General features: G+C 34.9%; 5 protein-coding genes, 1 long non-coding RNA gene and 1 other non-coding gene across 10 annotated transcripts; 3 read left to right on the top strand and 4 right to left on the bottom strand.

Moving 5' to 3' along the window:
- Window positions 1-41: 41 nt before the first annotated feature.
- LOC140824839 (uncharacterized) lies at window positions 42-496 on the bottom strand. The gene is made up of 3 exons (XR_012116467.1): window positions 371-496; window positions 176-274; window positions 42-96 (listed from the first exon to the last, which is right to left on the bottom strand). It is a non-coding gene; the product is annotated as an uncharacterized lncRNA (long non-coding RNA).
- Window positions 497-1633: 1137 nt separating this feature from the next.
- Window positions 1634-5016, bottom strand: LOC140823854 (uncharacterized). Its single transcript, XM_073185401.1, has 6 exons — window positions 4882-5016; window positions 4343-4555; window positions 3923-4018; window positions 2425-2570; window positions 2111-2330; window positions 1634-2021 (listed from the first exon to the last, which is right to left on the bottom strand). Exons 1-6 carry the CDS (start codon window positions 5014-5016, stop codon window positions 1836-1838), a joined length of 996 nt encoding a protein of 331 aa, XP_073041502.1. The 3' UTR covers window positions 1634-1835.
- A 1114-nt stretch (window positions 5017-6130) lies between these two features.
- LOC140823855 (polyadenylate-binding protein 2-like) lies at window positions 6131-9002 on the bottom strand. Its single transcript, XM_073185402.1, has 6 exons — window positions 8891-9002; window positions 8681-8783; window positions 7748-7815; window positions 6798-6989; window positions 6511-6641; window positions 6131-6383 (listed from the first exon to the last, which is right to left on the bottom strand). The coding sequence occupies exons 1-6, from the start codon at window positions 8936-8938 to the stop codon at window positions 6335-6337; spliced, it is 591 nt and encodes a 196-aa protein (XP_073041503.1). The 5' UTR covers window positions 8939-9002; the 3' UTR covers window positions 6131-6334.
- A 1040-nt stretch (window positions 9003-10042) lies between these two features.
- On the top strand, window positions 10043-10126 carry TRNAL-CAA (transfer RNA leucine (anticodon CAA)). The gene has a single exon. It is a non-coding gene; the product is annotated as a tRNA-Leu (tRNA).
- On the top strand, window positions 10078-12327 carry LOC140823853 (pentatricopeptide repeat-containing protein At5g09450, mitochondrial-like). The gene is made up of 2 exons (XM_073185400.1): window positions 10078-10582; window positions 11360-12327. Exons 1-2 carry the CDS (start codon window positions 10220-10222, stop codon window positions 12266-12268), a joined length of 1272 nt encoding a protein of 423 aa, XP_073041501.1. The 5' UTR covers window positions 10078-10219; the 3' UTR covers window positions 12269-12327.
- Window positions 12328-14364: 2037 nt separating this feature from the next.
- Window positions 14365-18903, top strand: LOC140823852 (root phototropism protein 3-like). 3 transcript variants are annotated; one of them, XR_012116301.1, is made up of 5 exons: window positions 14365-14861; window positions 15199-15268; window positions 15354-16679; window positions 16961-17632; window positions 18746-18903. XR_012116301.1 is itself a non-coding variant. In XM_073185399.1 (4 exons), the coding sequence occupies exons 1-4, from the start codon at window positions 14749-14751 to the stop codon at window positions 17498-17500; spliced, it is 2049 nt and encodes a 682-aa protein (XP_073041500.1). In that variant the 5' UTR covers window positions 14365-14748; the 3' UTR covers window positions 17501-17709. The 3 variants fall into 3 exon arrangements, 1 of the variants encoding a protein (XP_073041500.1); XM_073185399.1 differs by lacking the exon at window positions 18746-18903 and having other exon boundaries at window positions 16961-17709; XR_012116302.1 differs by lacking the exon at window positions 15199-15268 and having other exon boundaries at window positions 14371-14861.
- Window positions 18904-20256: 1353 nt separating this feature from the next.
- Window positions 20257-23960, bottom strand: LOC140823851 (transcription factor bHLH143-like). Of its 2 annotated transcripts, XM_073185398.1 has the most exons (4): window positions 23808-23960; window positions 22395-23029; window positions 22151-22299; window positions 20257-22033 (listed from the first exon to the last, which is right to left on the bottom strand). In XM_073185398.1, the coding sequence occupies exon 4, from the start codon at window positions 22014-22016 to the stop codon at window positions 20931-20933; it is 1086 nt and encodes a 361-aa protein (XP_073041499.1). In that variant the 5' UTR covers window positions 22017-22033; window positions 22151-22299; window positions 22395-23029; window positions 23808-23960; the 3' UTR covers window positions 20257-20930. The 2 variants fall into 2 exon arrangements, with proteins under 2 accessions (XP_073041499.1, XP_073041498.1); XM_073185397.1 differs by having other exon boundaries at window positions 20257-22299.
- Between the last annotated feature and the right edge of the window lie 564 nt (window positions 23961-24524).

The following is a 24524-nucleotide window of genomic DNA, read 5'->3' as shown; positions in this document are numbered from 1 at the left end:
AATAATAGTCTCTGTTGTTGATGCACCAAGCCTTCATGCACCAAGCTTTTCCCCTTCCTGGTTAGTAACACTGATTCTCAGTTTCCTCTTTCGATTCTGCACCCACAGTAGCATTTCATCAAAGAACAAAAAAAAAAAACATGAAGGCTTTTTCAAATCTAACTCGTGAATTTACCCTGTTGATGCTTTGACGCTGATGATCTCTCCACTGTTTCTTTGTGAAATCTTTTAAAGAAACACTGTCTAGCCACAATTCAACACGCGTATTGTTGCTCTGTTGAAACACAAAAATCACCAAACTAAATGGGGAAAGAACCCAATATAAATAATCATTCAAAATGCAAAATCCGAATTTCAATGCCATGCATACCAGAAAATAGAGCTCTGCATTATAATCTAGATAAACTCGGAACCCTCCCTTCAGCATAGACCCAACTCGAGCTAGACCCCACAATTACACTTTCTTGATCGAGATTTTCATAAAAGCCCCAAAGATGCCTACTGGAATCATTCCCCGACTCGGTTTGCATGATCTCCACCTTCGTCCCCTCTCCGAACGCGCTCCATCCCTGCATTCCGAAATCCATCTTCGGATTCTCGACCAACTCTCCTCCATATCGAGGACTCAATGGTTCCTTCAAGCACTGCAAAAAAAATAATCCACCATTTTACTATTTCATCGTTTCTTGATTTAAACTACGAAATGAGAATTCTTTACATCGATACTGGCACCGTAATCGTATTCCCAATCCGCTGATACGGAGCCTGAATCGAGGAGTAAAGTATTAAAATGGAGCATGGACAAATTACGGAAAAAGAAATGGAAAAGACCGCCAATTTACAAGTGTGCGATTGATTCTATTATAATCGAGAATGTGTTACAATTTCAGCTTCTTTAATTAGAGCAACGGCACGGCTGCTATATCTTCGATAAAATTAAGAATTTAATTCATGGTTTCATTTAACTGTCTTATTTAGTACCAAACTAAGTTTTGTTACGCAACCTTTGTTAGCTTTAGCCTTTCAATATTTCCCACAAAATATTTTAGGTACACTTAATGAAGGTTGTATGATACTATGATACTTTTATATATATATATATATATATATATATATATATATATATATATATATATATATATATATCTCGTTTTTTAGTCATCTTAATTTTATCAATCGGTTTGTGATGATATTATATGTTGGTTGTATTACACAGATATTTATGTATTTGATATGAACGAAATTATATAATTATAAGATATGAATAATAAGTGTGATGAAATAAGGATGAGTAATGTATAAAGATGAATGATATATTATTTGTTATGTTTTTATTTTGTATTGTTATTGTGTTTCCTAATTTATAATATTTTAAACGTCCTTGCAAAATATAAATTAATTATGATTGTCAAAGAGTGATTGTAAAATTTCATTCATACAATACTTAGCATATGATCGTCAAGTGGGAAGAGATGAATGTCTAATATATATAACTCACATATAGTGTTGTCACGGGTCAATTGATGAAAATGAGACGAACATGATATGAAAACGCGAGGACAAGTATTAGTTATCTATAATTGTAGCTATTAAGGTACAAGTTCTTGGTCGTCATCATAATTATATATTATAAGATTTAAAATATTTGAATTATGTCTCAATAAATTATTTTGGTTACGTATACATGTTCTTAGGTAGTCGAGTCAAATGACTCAAAATGATATCAATAATTATGACGTAAAATGGTACTCATTATACATACTAGTAAAATAAACTAACACAATACATACATCACATCACACACACACACAAAGAACACGTTAGACCGTACGTGGTCAAGGAGCGAATTGCTTATTGATGAGAGATTGCGCCCCTTCCACAAGTCTCTTTATGACTTCACTTGCTGGTATAATTTCATTTATCAGTCCAACACCTGCACTAGCATACATTGCCATGCTCTCGATATCACCTCTAGTCGCCGCATTGGGAACTGTCCCCGCAAAACGTCGGATATCTTTCTCCTAAAAAAAACCAGGGGAGGGACCAGGGCTCATTATGAATTTCAAGGGTAAAGGAATCATATGAGAACGAAAGTGAAGAGTATATTCACCACGCCATGTATGGTTGAATGTCCAATTATTGGTTGTTCGCTCTCGTTTTCGTCACTCGGAAGATTTCTCCACTCTTGGAAAAACGGAGTATCTAAAACACGATGAGGTGCCCCTGGCCACCTAGCACGGCCAAACACGTCTGTGTATGCAGTTTTGTCAAGATCAACCAACATTTTCTTGTAGGTAGGATGAGCATAGCTTTCTTCTGTCGCAAGGAACCTGTAACAAGTACAAAAGTCGGTTTATTTTGTGACGATTTTGATATTCCCGAGTAATTTTCTTGAGAATTTTGAAATGAAGCAAGTCGTCAAACCTGGTTCCTAATACAACACCCTGAGCTCCAAGCGCCATAGCTGCTACATAACCACGCTCGTCCACTATCCCTCCACCAGCAATTACAGGAATATCATGATCAAAAACAAGATCGACTACTCTTGGTAACAGAGTGATTAAACCTTCCTATTGTTCCAACATTAGTAAGTGATCATGACAAATTTAATCAAACAATGATAAGTAATCGAGAAATATGACCACAAACTGACTAAAGTTGTTCATGCCACAAACGTTTCTTCCATGACATTTTCTGTTATATAAAATGCACTTATTATGTAAAATGCCACAAACTTTTAATACACACCACATGCGTATAGATACATACACAATACATACTCATTTTGTGGGAGAACACCGGGAAACGATATGAAAGGAACCAATAGAACGGAGAAGCTATCACTCCTATAAAAAAAACTCACACTCTATGCATGCATCTCCCTCTCCAATCTATATGAAATCAATCCCGACAACTCACTATAGCCCGTGAATTTAATATATGGGACTATCCAACATTAGGAAACCATACTGCACATTCTTAACTTAATAAATTGATGTCCCTTCTACGTCGACTAGGTAAAGTTTACAGCGTCGCAGCTTGTTAAGATATGAGTGTATAAAGCACAAGGCCACCGCAATTCGATGCAATTTACCAAGAATCGAGATGCACTGTGCGTGAATTAATCAATAAATATCAAGGTTCTAAAAAACATGAAGTGCGTCCAAGCGTGAGAGTCAAGCTTCACGTAAACGTTAAAACGCGTTTATCTCAAACAAATTAATGGGTTAAATAATGTATAAATATAATAAATTGAAGTGTAATGCATTAATATTTTTGTCAGATTCTAATTCAATATATTGTATCATTCTTTTCATCTCTCATGTTATCAAATACACTCAATTTATTTGGACTACTTTAAAATATTAACATTAAGATCTCTTGTAGGTTATAAAGTATCAATATCTACCGAATATTCATTATCGCTGAACTTGACTATCCAAGATTATACATTGCTAGGATTGCTTGGTACTAAAATTTTTAATTCATGTTTCTCTTCTTCTCGTTCATCAATCTTGTTTAAAAAAAAGTCGCACTTAATCGTGTTATTACACTAATAGCATCACTAACTAATAAAATCGCTCATTTGTGTTCCCTCTTCTTATTATTCATCAATTTCTTATTATTCATCAATTTCATTTTGTTTTTTAAAAGTCGCACATAAGCATATTTAATAACACTTAATATTTTCAATCTATGTTTGATCGCATTTTTTACCGCTTTCGGTGAAGGCGTAACGATATGGGAAAGCGCTTAAGCGAGACTTAATCAAGCTTTATAGCTGGTAAATACAGCAGAAATGTGAGTTGCAAATAGAATCAAGCATCTTGATTTTTCAGATCTTCTAAAAGAATGAAAATTAAATGGTTGAAAATAATAGTAAATATTACATAAAATTACAAGAACAAAAACGCGCTAGTACCCGACCAATGATATGCCCTCCAGCTTCCACTCCTTGAACAATTATTCCATCTACACCAATGTCGACAACTTTCTTTGCTTCTTCAAAGCTCCCAACCTTGACAAAAATTGCAAGCAAGGGTAAAATCTTGAAAAGAATTTTTAGAATCCAGTTATAATCACCATCAATTCAGACTGTCAAAGTGTGAAACCACATATTCAACTGAGATCAGCATATGGACATTATGTATGATCTAAGTGACAACACAGGACTTAGGCAAGGAAGTCTATCCACAGAAATCCAAACAAGCTCAAATGGATACAAAACAACATTATGAACTGAGATCAAGATACGCAGCTAAGAACCCAGGTGGTGGGCAAAGCCATGAGGCAAACGAAGGAAAACCGATGTTGAAGACAAAAGTTATTTAAAATAACTTACTTGTGGTACAATCTTCACCCCAGCTTTATGGGCCTGAAGTACCAGATCTTGTGAACATTCACCCCAGTAAACCTGTAAAACTGCAACCTTTTCGTCCAGTATGGCTCTTATGTTTTCCTCGTGAGGAAATGCAAGAATCACGCCCACCCCAAATGGTTTATCTGTCAATGTTCTAGTCTTCCTAATGAGCTGTCTCAGATGATCAGGTGCCTCCTGTTATTCAAAACAATTTATTGACAATGAAACTAATATCTGACCGGATGCTAATCATGACCCATCAGAGAAAATATTTGAAGCTGAAATTCAAGCTTCAAACTTGGAGTGACTTTGGTTCCTGTTAAGGTTCTAGTGTTCCTACACTAATCTGGTGTTTGTGCAAATTAAGTTTTATAAAATGAAACTAATAACACACCAGTAAAATACATCAGGAGAACAAATTTCAATCTGAAAATAGGCTATTTTGGCTTCAACACTCACTCAGGAGAACAAAATTGATTAAACCAAAACTGGAAACTCTACACTGAGACGAAAAGACATACCCAATCGGGGGCCCGAAGGAAACCAAGGCAACCGGAATTAGCAACGGCGGCAACAAGCTCCGGGCCCGAAATATCCGGCCCCAGTGGCGCCTGGACAATACCAAAATCAAATCCGAGGATTCCTCTCCAACCCATGTCCGTTGTTATTTGATCAAATTAAAAAACAAAATAGCTCCATCTAAAAGAATGATAGATCTTCTCGGACCAATTTCCAATGATACTTTCATGGGCTTTTCAGATGCTTAATGGGTTGGCTAGATAGTCCAAGTTGGCCTTGTACTAATTTTGCCCTATTAGCATTCTAACGGCCCATAAACATTCAATAGTTTGAAATATGTGATTATATGGGCCTTCGTACGTGTGGGCACGAACCCAACAAAATGTATTTGGGTACCCAATAAGGTGTAGTGAGTTCGAATATGGCTTGAATTAACCGATTTGAAATTTAAAAGCTATAGAGATTCATAATATGCCTGTTTTAAAATCTAACTGTTTGGGCTAAAACTGGGCACACATAATTTAATTGTCTAAACCCATTAATTTATGTTAACAGGCATGTTAAACAAAGTCCATCGATTCAAATTGATTTGAATAAATCATGAAACGTCCAAATAGAAGTTGATAGCAGGAAGCAACGTGAGAAGATCGTGAGCCGTAGAAAGATGAGGAAAAGAAATTCAGCTATCGAAAGAAGAGACGATATACATACATTGTTTATGATGTTGTATTTGTTTAGGATATTATAATGGACAATTAAATTTAATATCCACAATTTTGTATTTTTAGAAGTTAAATTTCATCATTTTCATACAAATTAGTGTATTACTACACATAACACGTCCGCAACTCAAAAAATATTGTGCGACCATCGACATACATATATATATATATATATATATATATATATATATATATATATATATATATATATATATATATATATATATATATATATAACTTATAGTTTGTTCCTTATAACAATCTAAGGGATTACTTTCTATTACAATTTACACCACACGTTTTTTAGACGTGAATAGAGTTTGTTATAACTAAGTTTCGAAATCAATATCTCGTTTTAAAATTGAATTTTTGAATGAATCACATTTCTAGAAGGAAAAATAAAATAAAATTGAAATAATCCCACATCGAATCAATCCACGTTCATACACACATGTCTAACTATATATTGAAAGAAGCATGACATTTGCACTACACACGATGACGCATTTTATATCGGAGGAGTGTAGTCTAGACGTGAAAAGGTTGAGATTTCAAAGCAAATTCACAACATACAGAACGGTGGAAAATATAAACTTAATCACAACAAACAAACATTAAGCAACACGAGTTTCACCAAAAGCTTCATTTCTATAAACGGGAAGAAAGAGTGAAAAACATTTGAGAGTCTAGAACATAACATATACTAGAGGAGGGAATTTCGAGCATGTAGGGCTCAGAAGTAAGGGCTGTATCGCATAGGCATCCTAAACCTCGGTACCTTCCTGTAGCAAATTAAACAAATATATATTGATAGTTTCGCCAAAAGAACGAAGAGCATAAAATTGGAAGAAATTGCAGAAACAGTTAAGATGTCACAGGGTAAAAGATGCCAGAAAGAATGGCTCTTACCCATATCCGTAAGGAGAATAAAGATGAGGTGCAGCCATGAATGGTGTCCCAGGTTGAAACCCCATGTAAGGGTTGGAACGTCGGGGGCGGAATTGCTTCATTCCAGGAACATTGGTCCTCTTGGCTGATACCTGGAACAGTATCAAAATACTTCAAGAACAAAAATGGAGAACACATCAATCAGGAAAAGATAGTATTACAAGGTTTGGTGTTCAATAACACTGTTTATGAGCCCACGTGTTGAATATGCGGCATGCCTAACGAACACATGCAGGACGTAGCTTCACCTTCAACATTCGGCCATGAAGTTCCGATTCATTAAGAAGTATAGCTTGTTCAACAGCTTCTGATTCAAGAAACTCAACATATGCATATCCCTTCGGTTGCCCAAACTTGTTAGTCCGTATAGTTACTCGATTCACAGTCCCACATGATTGGAAATGCTGCTGAACTTCCTCTGGACTACATGCATAATCCACCTACAAAGTAATTTTCACCCCAAGGTTTAGCATCCAGAAAGGAAGAGGAAAGAAGAATCGACTGAAAAACAATAGAGCTCATAATGAGTATGTGTTGAACCCTGTTATAGCTGAAGCAGGCTATACAATGTACTTAGATGGGACAAATCCAGTCACAAAACCACTGTCGGATTAGCAGATAAAGAGTGAGGCAATATTGTGCAATGCAAAAAAAAAAACTCAGAAGTGGTTGTAGTTAGAGACAACTTTCGGATGACCAAACATAGCAACATCTCTATGGTGGCAGGAACAAAAGAGAAAGATGTATTTGATCACATAAATCCTGCAGAATAAATGTTTAGCACCTTTGACACACACAAGACACTTCTCATTAATTAATAACTGCCCGCAGAAGATTAGGGTATAATACCAAAATAGTATAAAATTAATAAAAATGGATGATTAAACACATGGACAGTAAAGTGCGCATACAAATCAACTTCTTTGTATCAAGTACAGGTCCCAAATTTAAGAAGTAAATAAACGAGGAAGGAAAAATCAAATAAAAAAACATTTTCTACTCTATCAGGAGGAAACATGGTTTGCCAGGCAGACATCAAACAATTTGCAATTAAGTAATTTACTGCAATAATCATACACTTTTATAAGTAAAACACCGAAATGAAAAACGGAAAACTCCTGTCAAAATGAGTGGCTAAATCTAATACTATGGTAAAGTTCTGGTATTGTAAAGTATATCCACAAACATTAAAACTCACATTGCCAACAAACACTGATCGGGAATCCAATTCTTCCTTATTTGCCCGACCAGCGGCAGCAGCAGGATCTGTTGCAATAAGATACACGCAGACATGTATAAAAAAGAGGATTTTGTGAAATATAGGAACAAAAAATTGGTTGGTAATGTTATTCTTGTACTGCATAAAGTTTTCAATTAAGAAAGTAAAAAAACACTATGACCACGAGCTTCATTCACCATCTTTATATCAATTAAAAGACATTCAATTTTCTGCACATGATTTGAAAATTAAAAAGAACAACCAATCCTAAATTTAAGGTCAGAAATACGAGTCTACAACCATTTTATGCAAGACATATTGTAATGCCACAGTAGTATTAGCTCAATTTTTGCTAAATGATATCAAAATATCAGCCAATTTGTACCAATTTACAAACATAAAGGTCGCTTCTTGATACATATTCTTCAACCACGAAAGATCCATCTTTCTTACGAAAGGCATAATCCTTAATGAGAAAGAAGAACCTCGTGGGATTACAAATTTATGAAATCTGCATCTATCTACTGATCTACATCCATCCAAAATGAATTGAATCAGCTTTAGATGAAAGTAAGAGTGCAATCAGGTACGGTCATACAAAATACAGCATAACCATTACATAGCAATATCGGCGTTAGCAATAACGGTCGAGATCGATAGCAGAGAACTTTCTTTTCAAATGGAAGCTCCATAATTTACTGTCTCAGAATCAGAAACGTACATTGTGGTCCTGCGACAGTAAGCTACATGTAAACAGCCAAATAATAGAAGGTGTCATAATTTAAAAAGTATAACCCCGTTTCTTGGCACAAGAATGTAGCTTTAACACAACAAATTAAAAACAAAACTCTGAATAGACATTAAAACAACAGGAGAAGTATGTTAAAAAAATGCAGGAGAATAAGGCTTAACCTTGAACGGAGCCCATTTCCTGTTGGACCTTGGTCTGCATTTTGCGGAGAGCAGCTGCTTCATCCTCCATCTCCTTCAGCCTCTGCTTCATATCATCCAGCCCCTGTACAAGTACACCCAAAAACAAGATAGGGCTCTTAAGTACGAGGAAAAGAAAATCGAAATGGATACACTCATATTGAAAGATAGAGAGATGAACATAAGCATTACAACGGCGGCTCCGCCCTCTGCTGCCGCCATCTCTACGTCGCCCTCCATCGATCTCGCTTTCAACCCCCCTCAGATACCTCTACTTTGCCAAAAAAAAATTAATAATAATAATTCGAGGAAAAAGAATTTTTTTTAAAAAGTTTTTAATAAATTATGGGCCGAGACCCTGCTCATGATGTAAGGGGCCCAGATTCTGGACCTTGGCCCATGCATTTAGATTTTAATAATTGCTCAAGGGCCGGATTCCCAGGCCCATTATTTTAATTGTTGAACTACATAACTCCTGCCTGTTCTTTCAAGTTTTAATTGGTCATGGGCCGGGGTTTGAAACGCGGCACCTTATTATAATTTTTTAAATATATATTTTGATAAATTTTATTATTTTTTATTATTTAAATTGAAAAACCTAATAATCTATGCTCTGTATAATTGTCGAGCCTCATACAGAGACACAATTTGTTTTTTCCTTTAGAAATTGCTCTTATATTATTTAAAAAAATTGCTCTTTTTTTTTTGAACTGAAAAAAATTGCTCTTATATTATATAGATATATAAATTTACATATTTTCTCTCTTGAACTTATTTTAATCCATTATCTAAAATATATATGTCCAAGCCAATAATAACTGCAAATGACCAGTTTTCAAAACCTCACTTTTCCCAATTTTTTTGAAAAATAAGTCTTTTATGAAACAGTCTCACGAATCTTTATAATTGAGTTAATCTTATCGATATTCACAATAAAATGTAATACTCTTAGCATAAAAAGTAATATTTTATCATGGATGACCAAAATAAGATATATGTCTCACAAAATATGACTCGTGAGATCGTCTCACACAATTTTTTACCTTTCTTGAAATCGTGTAATTCCTCCGTAATAAATTTTATTAGAATTTTCTTTCACTCTTATACATAATGAATAAAAGGAGTCTTTCGACTAATGTTTTGTAACTTATGTTAGTTGAGTTTTATTTTCATAAAAGAAAAAATTTACCACTGAATTACTAAGTATACGTGAAGTAACATAAAAAAATTATTTATAAAAATATATATGTTTAAAATACTGGATTAAAAAATAATTGAGCAAGTGAGAAAGCATTAAATATGTAATGGAAATAAATATAGACTTTTGATAAAACTAACATACATGTCAGGATGGCCGAGTGGTCTAAGGCGCCAGACTCAAGTTCTGGTCCTCTAACGAGGGCGTGGGTTCAAATCCCACTTCTGACATTTTCTTCCCCCTTTTTTTTTGGAACTTGTATCGATTTTCAGTAACTTTGATGGTGAATATCGTTTGAATTCGTTGAATCGAAATCCATTACTATGGCAGCTGCGACCTTATTCTCCATATTGCTCGGTAAATCCTTCATTTGCATACGTTATTGCGCATTTATTTCACTGAATTGTCTGAAATTTCTCTGCAGAAATGCACGTGGATGCAGCAGAATTTCCTTCAGACCCTTTTCTTCGAGCACCGAAGCTATCATAATCCACGCAGATGGTTACGGAGAAGAAGAAGAAAAGGATGATCTGAGGAGTAGGATTTTCAGGGTTAGGCTCCCGAAGAGAAGTGCCACCAATGTTCTACAGAAATGGGTTAACGATGGTCGCGATATTACAGTTTCTGAACTCAGAAATATCTCCAGAGATCTCAGCAGATCGCAACGCTACAAGCATGCCCTCGAGGTCTTTAATTATTCTTCTTAGAAAGAGGAAATTTTTTGCGTGGTATTAATTGCACTTGATTGGCAAATGTGAAATATGCTTATGTTTGTTATTATTGATTCAGCTTTAGAAAATCTCTTTTTGACTTGATTTGTGTGGGGAATGTGTTTGATACAACGATTGACAGATCATGGGTCTGAATGGGTGTCTTGCTGTGAGTTTAATATATTTGTAGGAATGTGGAGGACGGGGATTGCGCTAGTGCAATGGCGTGGCTGTACGAGATCAAGGCAGTTATCCTCAAACGAATTTTGATTTTTTATTGGTTTATATGCGAGTTTCGTACAACAGGATGAGGCAGATCATCTTTTCTGTCCGATTTTTGTGATAATTTAATTGGTTTATCTGATGCAATCTCGTTATCTTTTAAGGTAGTGGAACAGAATTGTAAAATCAGTAGCTTCATCTGATTGCTGCCAGGGTTGAATGCCTTTGTTTGGTAATGTGCTTATAGTCCCTGTTGAAAAATTAATTTGGTTCAGACATTAACCGGATATAATATGTACCAAATCTTGTTTGCAAGATATCTCACTTCTTGTATATTAACATGACAATGTACAAGGTTTGGTAGAAAAAGAACAGGTTAGAATATGGTCGTCAAGGTAGGTTCCTTGGTCTGGTTTGAGAGACCACTTCTGAGATTTTTATCGAGTACCTGCACTTTAAGCTCTGTGAAGCCTTCCGCTGAAGCTTGAAAATATTGACTCATCTGATGTTGCAAATCGTTATATCTTGCAGGTATCTGAGTGGATGGTTAGGCACGAAGAGTTTCACCTGTCCGACTCAGACTATGCAGTCCATATCAATCTGATGACCAAAGTCTTTGGCATCGACGCTGCTGAACGGTATTTTGAGAGGCTTCCTCCGTCGGCAAAAACTAGTGAAACCTACACTGCTCTGCTCCACTCTTATGCAGGATTGAAGCTGACCGAAAAGGCCGAGGAATTCTACAAAAAAATGACAGAGGAAGCAAATCTTTCCTTGAGTGCCATCACTTACAACGAAGTAATGACTTTGTATATGTCAGTGGGACATTTAGAAAAGGTACCTCGGATTATTGAGGAAATGAAACTCCAGAACATTGCGCCTGATCTTTTCACCTACAATCTTTGGGTAAGTTCTTTTGCTGCATCTCTCAACATTGATGAGGTGAGAAGGGTTCTCGACGAGATGAGTCATGATCCAGGGTGTAATAAAAGTTGGCTTAGATACAGGAAACTTGCTGACATATACATTACATCTTGTCGTTTACCAAATTCGGATTTTAACGCTGTGGTTGAAAGTGAGAAGGATATTATTACACAGAGAGAACTGATATCTTATGATTTTTTACTCATTCTTCACGGAGGTTTGGGGAACAAAGATAAACTTGATCAAATCTGGAAATCTCTCAATAGGACGAGGCAAAAGTTGACCGGAAGAAACTATGTTTGTGTTCTTTCTTCATATCTGATTCTTGGACATTTTAAAGAGGCGGGTGAGATAATTGATAACTGGAAGCAATCTTCAACTTCCGCATTCAATAGCTCCATGTGTAGTAAACTTCTCGAGACTTTCAAGGATGTGGGGTTGACAGAAGAAGCAAAAAGTTTTCACAATTTGCTTGGTGAAAAGGGCTGCAATGTTCCGGTGGACGAAATGCAATGAAGGTTGTTGAAAATTTCCAACTTCATGTGGTTATCGCTGTGTCATATTTTTCTTTGGAATGGCTGCATTAATAATACTTGATATCGACGACGGTCGTAGTTTACTCGTATTCATGTTGAATGAGACTTGTACATTACAATCGTTTTCACCTGGAGTTGATGCCTTATCTGTGGCAGGATCATTCGTTACTAAATCGATCCACCACTCAGGTTATTAAACGGACTGGGTTGATTTTTTTGGACACGAAGAACGAACTCCAGCCCCTTATCCAAAGATTGAAAAGCACTTGGTGTTACTTGTGATTAAGTTGCTTGCTACATTTTATACCATCAAGGTGTTCAATCTTGGGTAACTCAGCATCCATAAACATCCCTTGAAGTTTTTATCTTCAGCCACGGATCATGTGATTTTCGAATCTCGAAAAAACTGGGGCTCTTCGATGTATTCATTCGAGCAAGCATGACAAATATGTAAGAACTATTTCTTCTCTAAATGCAGATAAGTTTTATACACTTTCTAAAATAAAATAAAAAAATTCATTTAAGTTATTTTTATAATAGAATTATATATTTTAAAAGATTTTAAGAAAAAATAACATAAAATCGAAGAGTTTTCTTTCATGTGAATTTTTTACTATTCAATATACTAATTCGTTCAAAAGATATAAAACTTTTTATATCAGAGTAGAGCAAACGAAGCATCAAATAAGTTTTAATTATTATTTTATAGTAAGATCAATTTTAAATTGTCAAAATATAAATAATTTTAAAAAAATTTCTAGAGGTTATACTTTTCATCATATCAGATGCATTAAAACCAAAATCTCAATAAAACATAAATGGTGTTAAATTCTGATTCCAACTTTACCAACACCATGTTGAGCTTTGTTACTTAAAATATTGGTAGCATCCAAAATATATAAAAATAAAATGGGTATCCTTATTTCATTACATGAAATTGACACCTAAATTATTATATATGACTTAATCGATGATCCAGTGCTTATTGCTTAAGTGTTTGTTTTGTCTAGAGTAACAACTTTTTATGTTTTAATATAATATGTTCAATTAATCGTTCATGAGATAAAAATAAAAAATCATGATATAATTGTTATAAATATCGATGTACAATATATTATAACGAGCATTCCCATAAAAAAAAAACATGACAGCAACAAAGCAATACTAACAACATAATCAAAAGCTAACATAATCTCTTAATCAAATAGAGTAGTACATGGCCACGATAGCACATCAACATGATAATCTAAATGGAAGCAACAGGATGGAAATTCCTCAAAATCGCAACTTAACTCCACACTTCCATTAAATTGAGATCAAGAACAAAGGCTAGTCTGCTATCCCCTGGTCAGATGGCTCATGTTAGGACAGGAAGAGCAAGTCAACACTATAGAAACTATATATTCACACACGAACAACATAACAAGGAATGCCCGATGGTGTAGAGAGTGAACCCTTCCTTGGCAAGCAGACTTAATTCAGTTTACACCATGATCCGGCACATAAACACGAAGCATACCCCGATACTCTATACAACAACACGGGGAATACCCCGGAATCCAGAGGGATTCGAGTAGCAATTAAGAAATATGATATCAAACAAAAATATCATGACAAGAATTAAAACGTAACGTAAGTACCTTAATCTTCATATTGTTCTTGCAATGTCTGGTGATTCGTTTTCAAACAAGGCTCTATTTATCATATTCCACACACGATACACACCTGTTGTCAATGCTGTAACTCTTAGTTTTGCTAGCTTAGATCCACCACTGTATACTCTAAGTCCTGACGCTGCAGTTGATTTCATGTTCTTCTGCATACCTCAGCTATTCACGCATAGAGTTCCAAATATTTGCTGACATGTTGCATTGAGAGAACAAATGATCCGATGTTTCGTCGACCATTTTACAAAGCACGCAAGTCATTGTCAATAACATAACTCTGCCAATCCCGAGCGAGGAATTTCCCATGTGCCAAAGAATAAACCTATGCTTAGGAAGGATGCAAAGTTTCCGAAGCACAGGATTCCACCGCCATTTTCCAACCTTGTCACAAAGAAAACATGCGCATGTCTCATACACTTTCTTCTACAAACCATGTCTCCAGTCTATTAATCGCATTCTCAATGGACCCCAACCGCATTTCCATGTCATCTCTTTTCCGAAGTAATTGAATTTGATGGCCCTTTTTTTCATCATTAGTGAAAAGATACGAAAACAGTGTTAGCCAGCCCATTACTCACAGCCTCGAAAATCAGTGCGAAACCCGACAATTTTCAGATAAACCCAATCAAATCCCATGTGGCATTCTTCCCCTTCTGCTTATCATCATCTACTGGTGGTGCTGTGTGCTCATTTTTCTCTGAAATTTTAGTAGGATAAGGGCATTTGTTTGAATAAATTCTGGTCTGAATTTCTTCTGTTGTTCTTTAGTTTTAGTTTAGTTCGAGTCTTCAGTATGTGGGATTCAGAAAGTGAAGCCGGACGGATTCGGGATTACAGCAATGGAGTCCTGTCATCAAGCAAGACTGGAGTTAAGACTGATGGGTTTGAGCAGAGAGGACAATCTTGGTAAGTAACGCTAATTTTCTTGAATGGTGTGGTATATTTTTTTATATAACTTACAATTTTAATGTAAAATTTTATGTAAAGTCGTAATTTTTTCGTCGATAACGGTCTCTTATAAGATATGGATGGAAGGATTCTATGTACTAGTAACTGGTTGTATATATCCCAGTAATTTCTTGGTGTAATTGATGTGTATATGAAAGTATTGTGTTTTATGTGATTTTTTATAACAGAACACCTCTTTTGTTTTGGTGGGTTGAGAAGTTGTTAACTTATATGGAGATATCAGACCTTGATACTTTTTTGAAATAGGATCTTTTTGGGATGTTGTTGACAATAGGTATGTTGCTACTGATATTCCAAGTGATCTTTTAGTTCAAATTGGAGATGTTAGTTTCCATTTACACAAGGTAGAAGTTAACTCTTCATTTTTACATGTCAGTTTCCGTTGCATTATACAAGATTGAGTGATGTTTAATCTTTCTTCCTCAATAGTACCCACTTCTTTCTCGAAGTGGAAAGATGAATCGAATAATATACGAATCGTGGGACGAAGAGCTGAAGAAGATAATCCTAGATGAGCTTCCAGGAGGTCCTGAGGCATTCGAATTGGCAGCAAAATTCTGTTATGGAATAGCTGTTGATCTAACAGCAACGAATATCTCCGGTTTGAAATGTGCGGCCGAGTATCTTGAAATGACAGAGGATTTAGAAGAAGGGAATCTTATATTCAAAACAGAAGCTTTTCTAAGCTACGTGGTTTTATCTTCTTGGAGGGATTCTATAGTAGTGTTGAAAAGTTGCGAAAAATTATCACCTTGGGCGGAAAATCTCCAGATTGTGAGGAGATGTAGCGACTCGATTGCTTGGAAAGCTTGTGCGAATCCTAAAGGAATAAGGTGGCAATACACAGGAAAACCCCCAAGAGTTTCTAGTTCGAAATGGAATGAAATGAAAGATTCTAGCCCGAGTAGAAACGAGCAAGTGCCACCAGGCTGGTGGTTTGAAGATGTTTCCATTTTGTGTATTGATCATTTTGTTCGTGTTATCACTGCCATTAAGGTAAAGGTTATGAGTTATGAACTGGTTGGAGCTTCCATTATGCATTATGCGACTAAATGGCTCCCAGGGCTGTTAAAAGAAGGATCTGCATCAGATTTTAGTTTGGGATTAGGTTCGGGATTCGGGTCTTCATTCGAAGAGGGAAGTAACAGTGCCAATGTAGATATAAGTAGCAGCAGCTGGAAAGGGGGACTGCACATGATAGTGGCTGGAAATAAAGAGGATATACCAATAATTCAGGCCAAGGATCAAAGAATGATCATTGAGAGCCTCATAAGTATAATCCCACCGCAGAAAGATAGCGTTTCGTGTAGTTTTCTTCTCCGGTTGCTAAGAATGGCAAACATGTTGAAAGTGGCTCCTGCTTTGGTTACTGAGCTTGAAAAACGAGTTGGGATGCAGTTCGAACAAGCCACGTTGGGTGATCTCCTCATACCTTCTTACAACAAGAACCAAACCTTATATGATGTTGACTTAGTGCAGAGGCTTCTGGAGCATTTCCTGATTCAGGAACAGGTGGAGAGTTCGAGCCCCAACATGCAGTCTTTTTCTGGTATGAAAATGTATGATGGAGCTCAACGGGGGTCGAATCCTAATGCGAAAATGAGAGTTGCAAGGCTTGTCGACAGCTATCTCACAGAAGTGTCGAGGGATAGGAACCTGTCATTGACGAAATTCCAGGTCCTGGCTGAAGCCCTACCTGATTTTGCTAGAATTTGTGATGATGGAATGTACAGAGCTGTCGACTCCTACCTAAAGGTAATCAATTTTATGTCGAAGTTCATGTATAAAGCTCAGCTCATATTTATTTTTAAAATCTATAGTACAGTGCAGCATACCCAAAGTTATTTCTGCAATATTGCAACTTCTTCATTTTAAACTTTGTAACACCCAAATGACATGTTTCGATTCACTATGCCCCATATGCAGGCATGGACATTTATTGTTAGCGAATATCAAATCAAATTTCTGTTTCTTGAATTTGCAATGTTTATCATAGAAACTGTATTTTTATCGGATATTTGCTGATCATTTGATAGGCCCATCCAACCTTAACTGAACATGAAAGGAAGAGACTCTGCCGGGTAATGGATTGTCAAAAACTTTCAATCGACGCATGTACGCATGCTGCACAAAATGAACGGCTCCCTCTCAGAGTTGTTGTTCAAGTCCTCTTTTCCGAACAGGTGAAAATAAGCAATGCCTTAGCCAACAACACTTTAAAAGAAGCCGGTGAATCCCAATACCAACGCTTGATATCTAACAGAAAATCTCTACTCGAAGCAACACCGCAATCCTTCCAAGAAGGATGGACTGCAGCAAAAAAGGACATCAACACACTTAAATTCGAACTTGAGACTGTGAAGGCCAAATACTTAGAACTACAAAATGACATGGAAACGTTGCAAAGGCAGTTAGATAAGATGACCAAGCCAAAATCAAGCTCATCATGGAGCAGTGGATGGAAGAAACTGAGCAAACTTGCAAAGTTTGCAGAAAATGGTGATGATGGAGCTGATCAGGGACCAAATCCAGAACAAAGAAAGGCACCAAGAAGGTGGAGGAATTCTATTTCTTGAAAAACCAGTCTCAAATAAAGATCTCAGCGGATAAATTAATAGTTCAGCTCCGTGTTGTCAGATTTTTGTGTTTCATTTTCATTTTTTTCTTTATAAGAATATTTGTTTCTAAGATAGGTCATTCAGAGATCAGTATCAGATTGTTGCCATTGTTTGATATGTTTTCTTTGATTCGCCTCATTAAACATTTTGGTTCGAAATAAAATTTATTGGATGCACACTTAAACATATGTAGCTACTAGCATGAAGCACGTAAATATCAATTATATAATAAAAATTTGATTTCCTAAAAAAATAATTTGAATTATTTTGGTTCATATTAAACTAATAAATTAATTAAGAACTTATATAATTTAATTTCAAAATTGTTTTCCAAATTAAAATTCATACTGTTGATTTTATATTATATAAATAAAATCTGGCAAATAAAATTTTATATTATATTGTTACATAATAAAATTTTCATATGAGTAGTTATATGCTTAGTGCTTATATATGTACGTGCTTAATGCTTATATATGTATGTAAATTGAAAATTTTAAATTATTTGTTTTTTCCATTTTTTAATATCAAATAAGTTGAAATATTGAACATTTGAAATCATTTTTTTCTTAAAAAATTTAGAGTTGTATCATATTCAAATTATATGTAATATTTATGTCACTTATTTGATTATATATTTTTAATTTTCTTAAAATTTCATAAATAATTAAAAAATACATATATAAAAATTGAAATTATAGATCAAAATATCATATTATATCAAATTTTATGTATTGAATTTATAAACTTGTTGAGATATAAAGTTTTTAATAATTGCTAATATGATTCATTTGTAAATATTAAATTAAATATTCATATAATATGTGAGACGATGAGACTAATTATTTAACAGTTATGCTTTAAATTTATATATTTGAAACTGAAACCAAGAAAAGATTTTAATTCTGATTTTGGTTTCACTATTCTCGAAAATCATGGTCGGGTTCACTTTATATCCTTGATGCCTAAATTTTAAACATTCTTAGTAGATGTTTCAAATACTATCAAATTATGTTTATTGAAATTATAAATTTATTTGATATATAATTTTTTTTAAAAACGCTACTAAAATATTTAAATTTCTTATTATAGCAAAATTATATGAATTCTTGTGATATATTCACATTTTATGATATTATTAACATTCATATCTGTTGATATAAATTCTCCTAAAGTTGACTGTATACATCCCAGACTTTGTAGTATAGATCACGTCCCAAATCTTTATTGTGTGTTGCAAGTGGAGAAGATTGGAAGTAGTTTTGGCGAATATGTCTCACAGAAAAATACACCACACATACAAAGCAAACAACTTAACAAACTCACTGTCATGTTGTCTACTACAGCTATGTATCCTCGGCCTTGTTCCTGTTATCTTTTATGTAGCCTGCAGGAACTGATTTTTATTACATGTCACCCAATAATTGCACATTTCTTCTTCGGTGAAATAAAATATGGCAAAAAGTAAGTTGAGCAAATATACTTTTAACGTGTTAGGACTAAAATCTAGCACCATTTTTCCTTCCACGGTTGGAAACATTGGCTACAAGCTAGACTCTACAACAGGCTTTGAGTAGTTTTGTCAGCAAAAGTTATTTTCTGCAACTCTTTCTTTATATAATACAACGATTGGAGTATAACGCTTGAACCATTATATGTTACTACATGTATGGTGTGCTAGCTCGATGTCCATAAGGTGATGATCAGCAATTGTTAGAAGCACGGTTCTTCGGTACGTACGAGTACCGTGGTGATCTATTGAACGTGATATTATGCTTGAACTGTTCTGATAGCTTGGTTCTAAAGTTCATCAACATGATTTTAATTTGTAAACAATAGATCAACTTATATGTTAGTCGTTTTCTCAAAAAACATGGGCATCAAATAATTTTGACAACATGCATGCGTTTGGAAAGTAGTTGGAAAATGAGAGGAATGAAGCATGAAGAGACACCGCACTTGAGATTGTGTCTGAGACAGATAAGAAGACGAGATGCGCAGCCCACAAGCCAAGATTGATTGTGTATATGCTTTATTAGTAATACAAGTTGAAGAATGGATTTAATTAAAAGGAATATATACACTTATTTCAGTGCCATTTTGGTTCTTCAATTTTTTTAATATGATTTGATCATAATCTATTTCGTAGATGGATGAGACATAATTTAAAAATAATCACCTTTGATTATTTTTTATTTATTAAAATAACCTAAAGAATTTAAAGTTTTCAGATTTCATGACTTCCAATCACGAAATCTTACTTTTGGATTATGAACCACTTCCCAATTAGAGACTTTACAAATAACAACCAGTGCATGATTTTTAAATTAATTAATATATTATAGGATAAATTTAATATTTTTTAAATTAAAAAAATTGATTTTATCATGCATTTCCTTTCCTAACATATTTTAAAAAGATTAGTAAAAAAAGCAAAAAAAAAAAAGAAAAAGAAAGAGGTTTCACTTGCATGTTGATTGTTGACCACCCTACATATTAATGGAATCAACTGCATGCACATAATTCACATATATAATTCAGGGAAATTAAATAAATAAAATCGGAAACATCCAGTTCAACAAACACCACAAGAACAAAGCAATTAAAAAAAAATACCACAAGAAGAAAAAAATAAAAACATCAATAGAAACACAAAAGCCAAAAAAGAACAGAAGTAAAAGAACCCAACAATCTAAATTTTTCAAAAAACTAAATAAGTCAAACATATACTATTTAATAAAAACAACACCTCAAAATGGTCAAATTTATACAAATACACTAACATAACAATACAACAAGAAACAGGACAAATACAAGTACGTCCCTCGTAAATACACCAACTTTTAGAACATAAACCTAACAAGTGGAAACAAATTTGATAATGGATCTCTATTCCACAAATTCATGATGAGTCTTGAGGGGTCCCCCCCTTGGACTAATAGCATGATTGAAGACTAAAGATGCCATATTTTCAATGAAAAAAGGTATAAAGGCAGGAAACAATTGAAAATGGAGAGTGGGACCCCTACTCACCAAACACGCATGCTCTTGATCCATGGAGATTTTTCTCAACAATCCAAGAAAAAGGCACCACATCACTATGCTTTCATATATGCCACACTTTGCTTTCATCCCTCAAAAGTTCCAAATATAATCATTTCAAGTCAAGAGTGTATTATAACCCATTTTTCTTCACCACCTCATGAGTTAAAAAGCACAGATTTCCTCCCATTAGGCTCCCCTTGGCCCACACCACATACCAGCGCAGTAATAGAGTGAAAAGCTTGGTAAATGCTGAGGTAGTCCCTGTCCCACCTTGCTACTTCAATTAAGTTTATTCCAAAACACGTAGTAGTTTCCTCTTGCAGTTCTCTCTACGAATAGAGTGTCAAGGAAAAGAAGCAAATTTGCCATTAGGATTGGAGTGACCAAGACCAAGAGATTCGGCCTCGAGTTTCATGAATTTCAAGTGAATAATAGCTTTGTCGATTACGAAAAGTGGATCCTTACTCTTCACCCCAGGGATGATACTCTCTAATATCTTTAATGCCTCACGGAGTTTAATCTTCTTTTCTCTCTTGCAGGAGTACATATCATCAGAGCAGTTTCTCATACCGGCATTACTTGATTCCACATCGTCCTCGTATCCAGATGAACTATCCAGTTTCGTGGGACTTCCAGTATCCACCAATGATGGTTGGTTGAAGCCACCATCAAACAATTTTCGCCTTTTAGGCAAATCATCAGAACTCGCCACTTCTTCGTCGAGTTTCTCAAATAATGTGTGCTTCCTATGCACATCTTCACTGATATATGTTGTATGCCCCGTGCTAGTAACTTCATCATTTTCACCACCACCACCACCATCCTCTTCGTACTCCTCTTCACCATCGGAGTAAAGCAAAGCATCGATTTCTTCAGAATCTTCAAGCATCTCATCTTCTCCATCAGTCAACTGATTTTCATCCCATTTTTCTTCAGTGGGACTCACCGACAAATGCTCATCTACTTGAGCTGCTGGATTTTCGTGTGAACCATTAGCACAAGCAGGAATCTTGGAGGCAACAATCTGACAATGGTGAGAAAAGGAGGAACTAAAAAACAATCTAGTTTTATTCCCAGATTGGTCAAAAATCAGAAACCTTTTTTGAGCGCAAGTGGCGACACTCGGTTTAGCTGCAACCCCAAGCCTGTTGAGTGAGGCGCATTGGGAATCTTTGGAATTCAGGTTTCCAGTACCATGTGGTACGTCACAATTCAGAGGTGGCAGTTTTAAGAAAGCGTCAACTACATCTTGATCCCCGGGATTTGAACCAGGTAAAATAGAAACTGAATATTCTGGCAAAGCAACATTGGCAGTACACGAGGAAGGAGGTATGCACTGGTCCAGCTGTAAAAGGGGCAAGTGGTCCAAACCAGGGGAGTTCCAAGCAGAGAACTGCTGACGAGTGTGAGACTCTTTGACCATAACCATCCAGTCAAAAGAGCAACCTGGCACACAGGATTTATCAAAGGCAAACCTGGTGATGTGATTGAAACAGTAATTAAAAAGATAAAGGAATCTAGCTAACTTAAATGCAGGTACCAAAAAAGTATAGAAAAACATACCGGGATAATAATTGAATTTAGTCTGCAAATACACTAATTTTGGGTATGCTAAACAAAACAAGAAAAAAAATGTTGCTAGCTTGACGTGGACACGGGAACTTGGAAACAAACTACGTTACAGGTTTCAACAAGTGACGGAAATACTCAGCCTGCAACAGTCAAAGAAGTAAGTTTAGCACTTTTTGATCCACATGATTGAGTTAGTATAGCTCTAACTATGAACTAGCCAGAATTATGAACGAACCTGACAATTCTGCAAATGTTGAAAACATTCTATAACTCTAATTATGATGGTTGTTCTCCCAGCAATCCCATTTTCATGTTTCAGTGCCCTAAATCTCGTCCGACCAGCAGCTTGGCACACCATAACTCCTTTTGACCCTTATGCTGACTTCAGAAGACAAATTTTGGATGCAACAATGATGGCTAGAATCTAGATATTGAGAAGGGTAGACAAAGCGGAAAACAAGCTTGAAGACGTTTAGTATTTGCTGTTTAATAATAAAACTGACTGAAACAAAACCAAAGCTTACAGAGATAAAGAAGACAACTACAATTAAAGTAAAGGTGACAATTGGCTCGTCTAAACAGTTATTCAACAGAATATTTTGGCTACTCTTACAGGATAAAGAAAAAACAAGTAAGGCGAGGAAAGTGATTGGATCCCATGAATGGCAAATTTAGAAGGAGTACGTAATAAAGAGGACAAGTTTGATAGAAAACTAGTAACTTATAGAATATCCCTGCAGTACAGATTCAACGAGATAACATTGCGAAAAACATCAATAGACAGACTCAGCCACAGCATAATGTTGAATTCCTAAATCCAATCCAGAAAATTGCAGTTGAATATTCTAATTTTGATACACCCCTAGCAACCTGAAATAACAGAAAATGGGAATATCTGTGAGGCACAATGAGAAGACGTAGCATATGACACACACATAAGAATCAGATACTCATGGTGGAATATATGTAAATCAAGAAGATGAAGAAGTAAAAATAAACTATTAGAGACCACTTTAAGGCCTTCAAAAACCAGACAAGAATTCGAAAAAGAGGAAACAAACAAATTACGAGATTAGAAATTTCCAATTTTTATTATTATTTTTGTTCCTCCCGAGATCGAAGGGCGGTCTTGCATTCTCATCCAAATTTAAAAGAGAACGGCATATCAAGTCATCTTAATTACTTGACATGATTACAAAGTTATAAACTTCACACGAATTTTTTAAGTATTCACACAATCATGAAAAAAAATGACAGCATCATCCGTCTATTCAAGAAGAAACAAATAAGCTTTAAGAACCAATTACTTGAACTGGGACCAGCGCCAACAAATCTCTTCACATACTTTGCCTGTGAGCTACGGCCTAATGTATTTGCTTCAATATACCATAATTCAGACAAAATCAACATATATTGAAGATCTCAGACAAGTAAAAAAAAAGGAATATATAAAAATAAAACCAAGAAAAGACAAAAACAAATCTTGACCAAAACGTTGAGAGACTGGACAGATCTTATAGATCATCAGGAAGAGATTATAAACAAACAGAAAGTGGAAGCTATAAAAGAGTAATATCAAGAATCAAAAAATCGATACTTGAGAAAAGACAAAACACAGAATCTTGAGAAGGGTCTTCAGATAACTCACAGATCGCCTAGCAGAGATGAAGATCCTGGGATTTCTGAGGGGTTTCAGTTCATGTGACGAATGGGTAAGCTGCAGAGAAATTGGAGGAGAAGATAAACAGTGTTCAGTGGATAGCAGTTGACAGTAGGCAGCAATAATAATGGGTGGCTGTTATTATTATAAAAAAATCATATTCCCAATTTGCCCTTTGCTTCCTAAATTTAATGAAAATAATAAAAACACTTTTTTTTTTGTAACTTTTGAATTAATTTGATTTGATTTTATGTTATAAAAATTGATTTGATTTTATGTATGTATTCTTAAATTATTAAAATAAATTATAAAAAATATAAAAAAAATGGTGAAATTTATAATAAATTTTAAATTTGAATTATATAAAATATAATTAAATTAAAACAATAAAAAAATTCTTAAGAATAAAAGGTTAATCCTAATCAAAAGTCATGATTTACAAGACTTATAACTAAAAAGGTGGATGCAATTAACTTATTCGAAACTAGATTCGGATTTTAAGGTTTCCTGAGCCAGATGGTGTGCAACTTCGTTTGTCGATCTCCATATATGATTTTAAAATATGAACTAAGAAGCATCGTATATTTCGTAGATATTGAAATATGTTAAGATTATTTGTAAGAATATTTTTTTAACGTAAAATTATTATGTGATTGCAATTTGCAATAATTTTCTCAAATTATTTTTTAATCGTGGTTTTACTAC

This window comes from Primulina eburnea, chromosome 2 (genome assembly GCF_022965805.1).
Source record: "Primulina eburnea isolate SZY01 chromosome 2, ASM2296580v1, whole genome shotgun sequence".
NCBI lineage: Eukaryota > Viridiplantae > Streptophyta > Magnoliopsida > Lamiales > Gesneriaceae > Primulina > Primulina eburnea.
The sequence above is the reverse complement of the archived record's forward strand: the minus strand, read 5'-3'. Positions and strand labels throughout refer to the sequence as shown.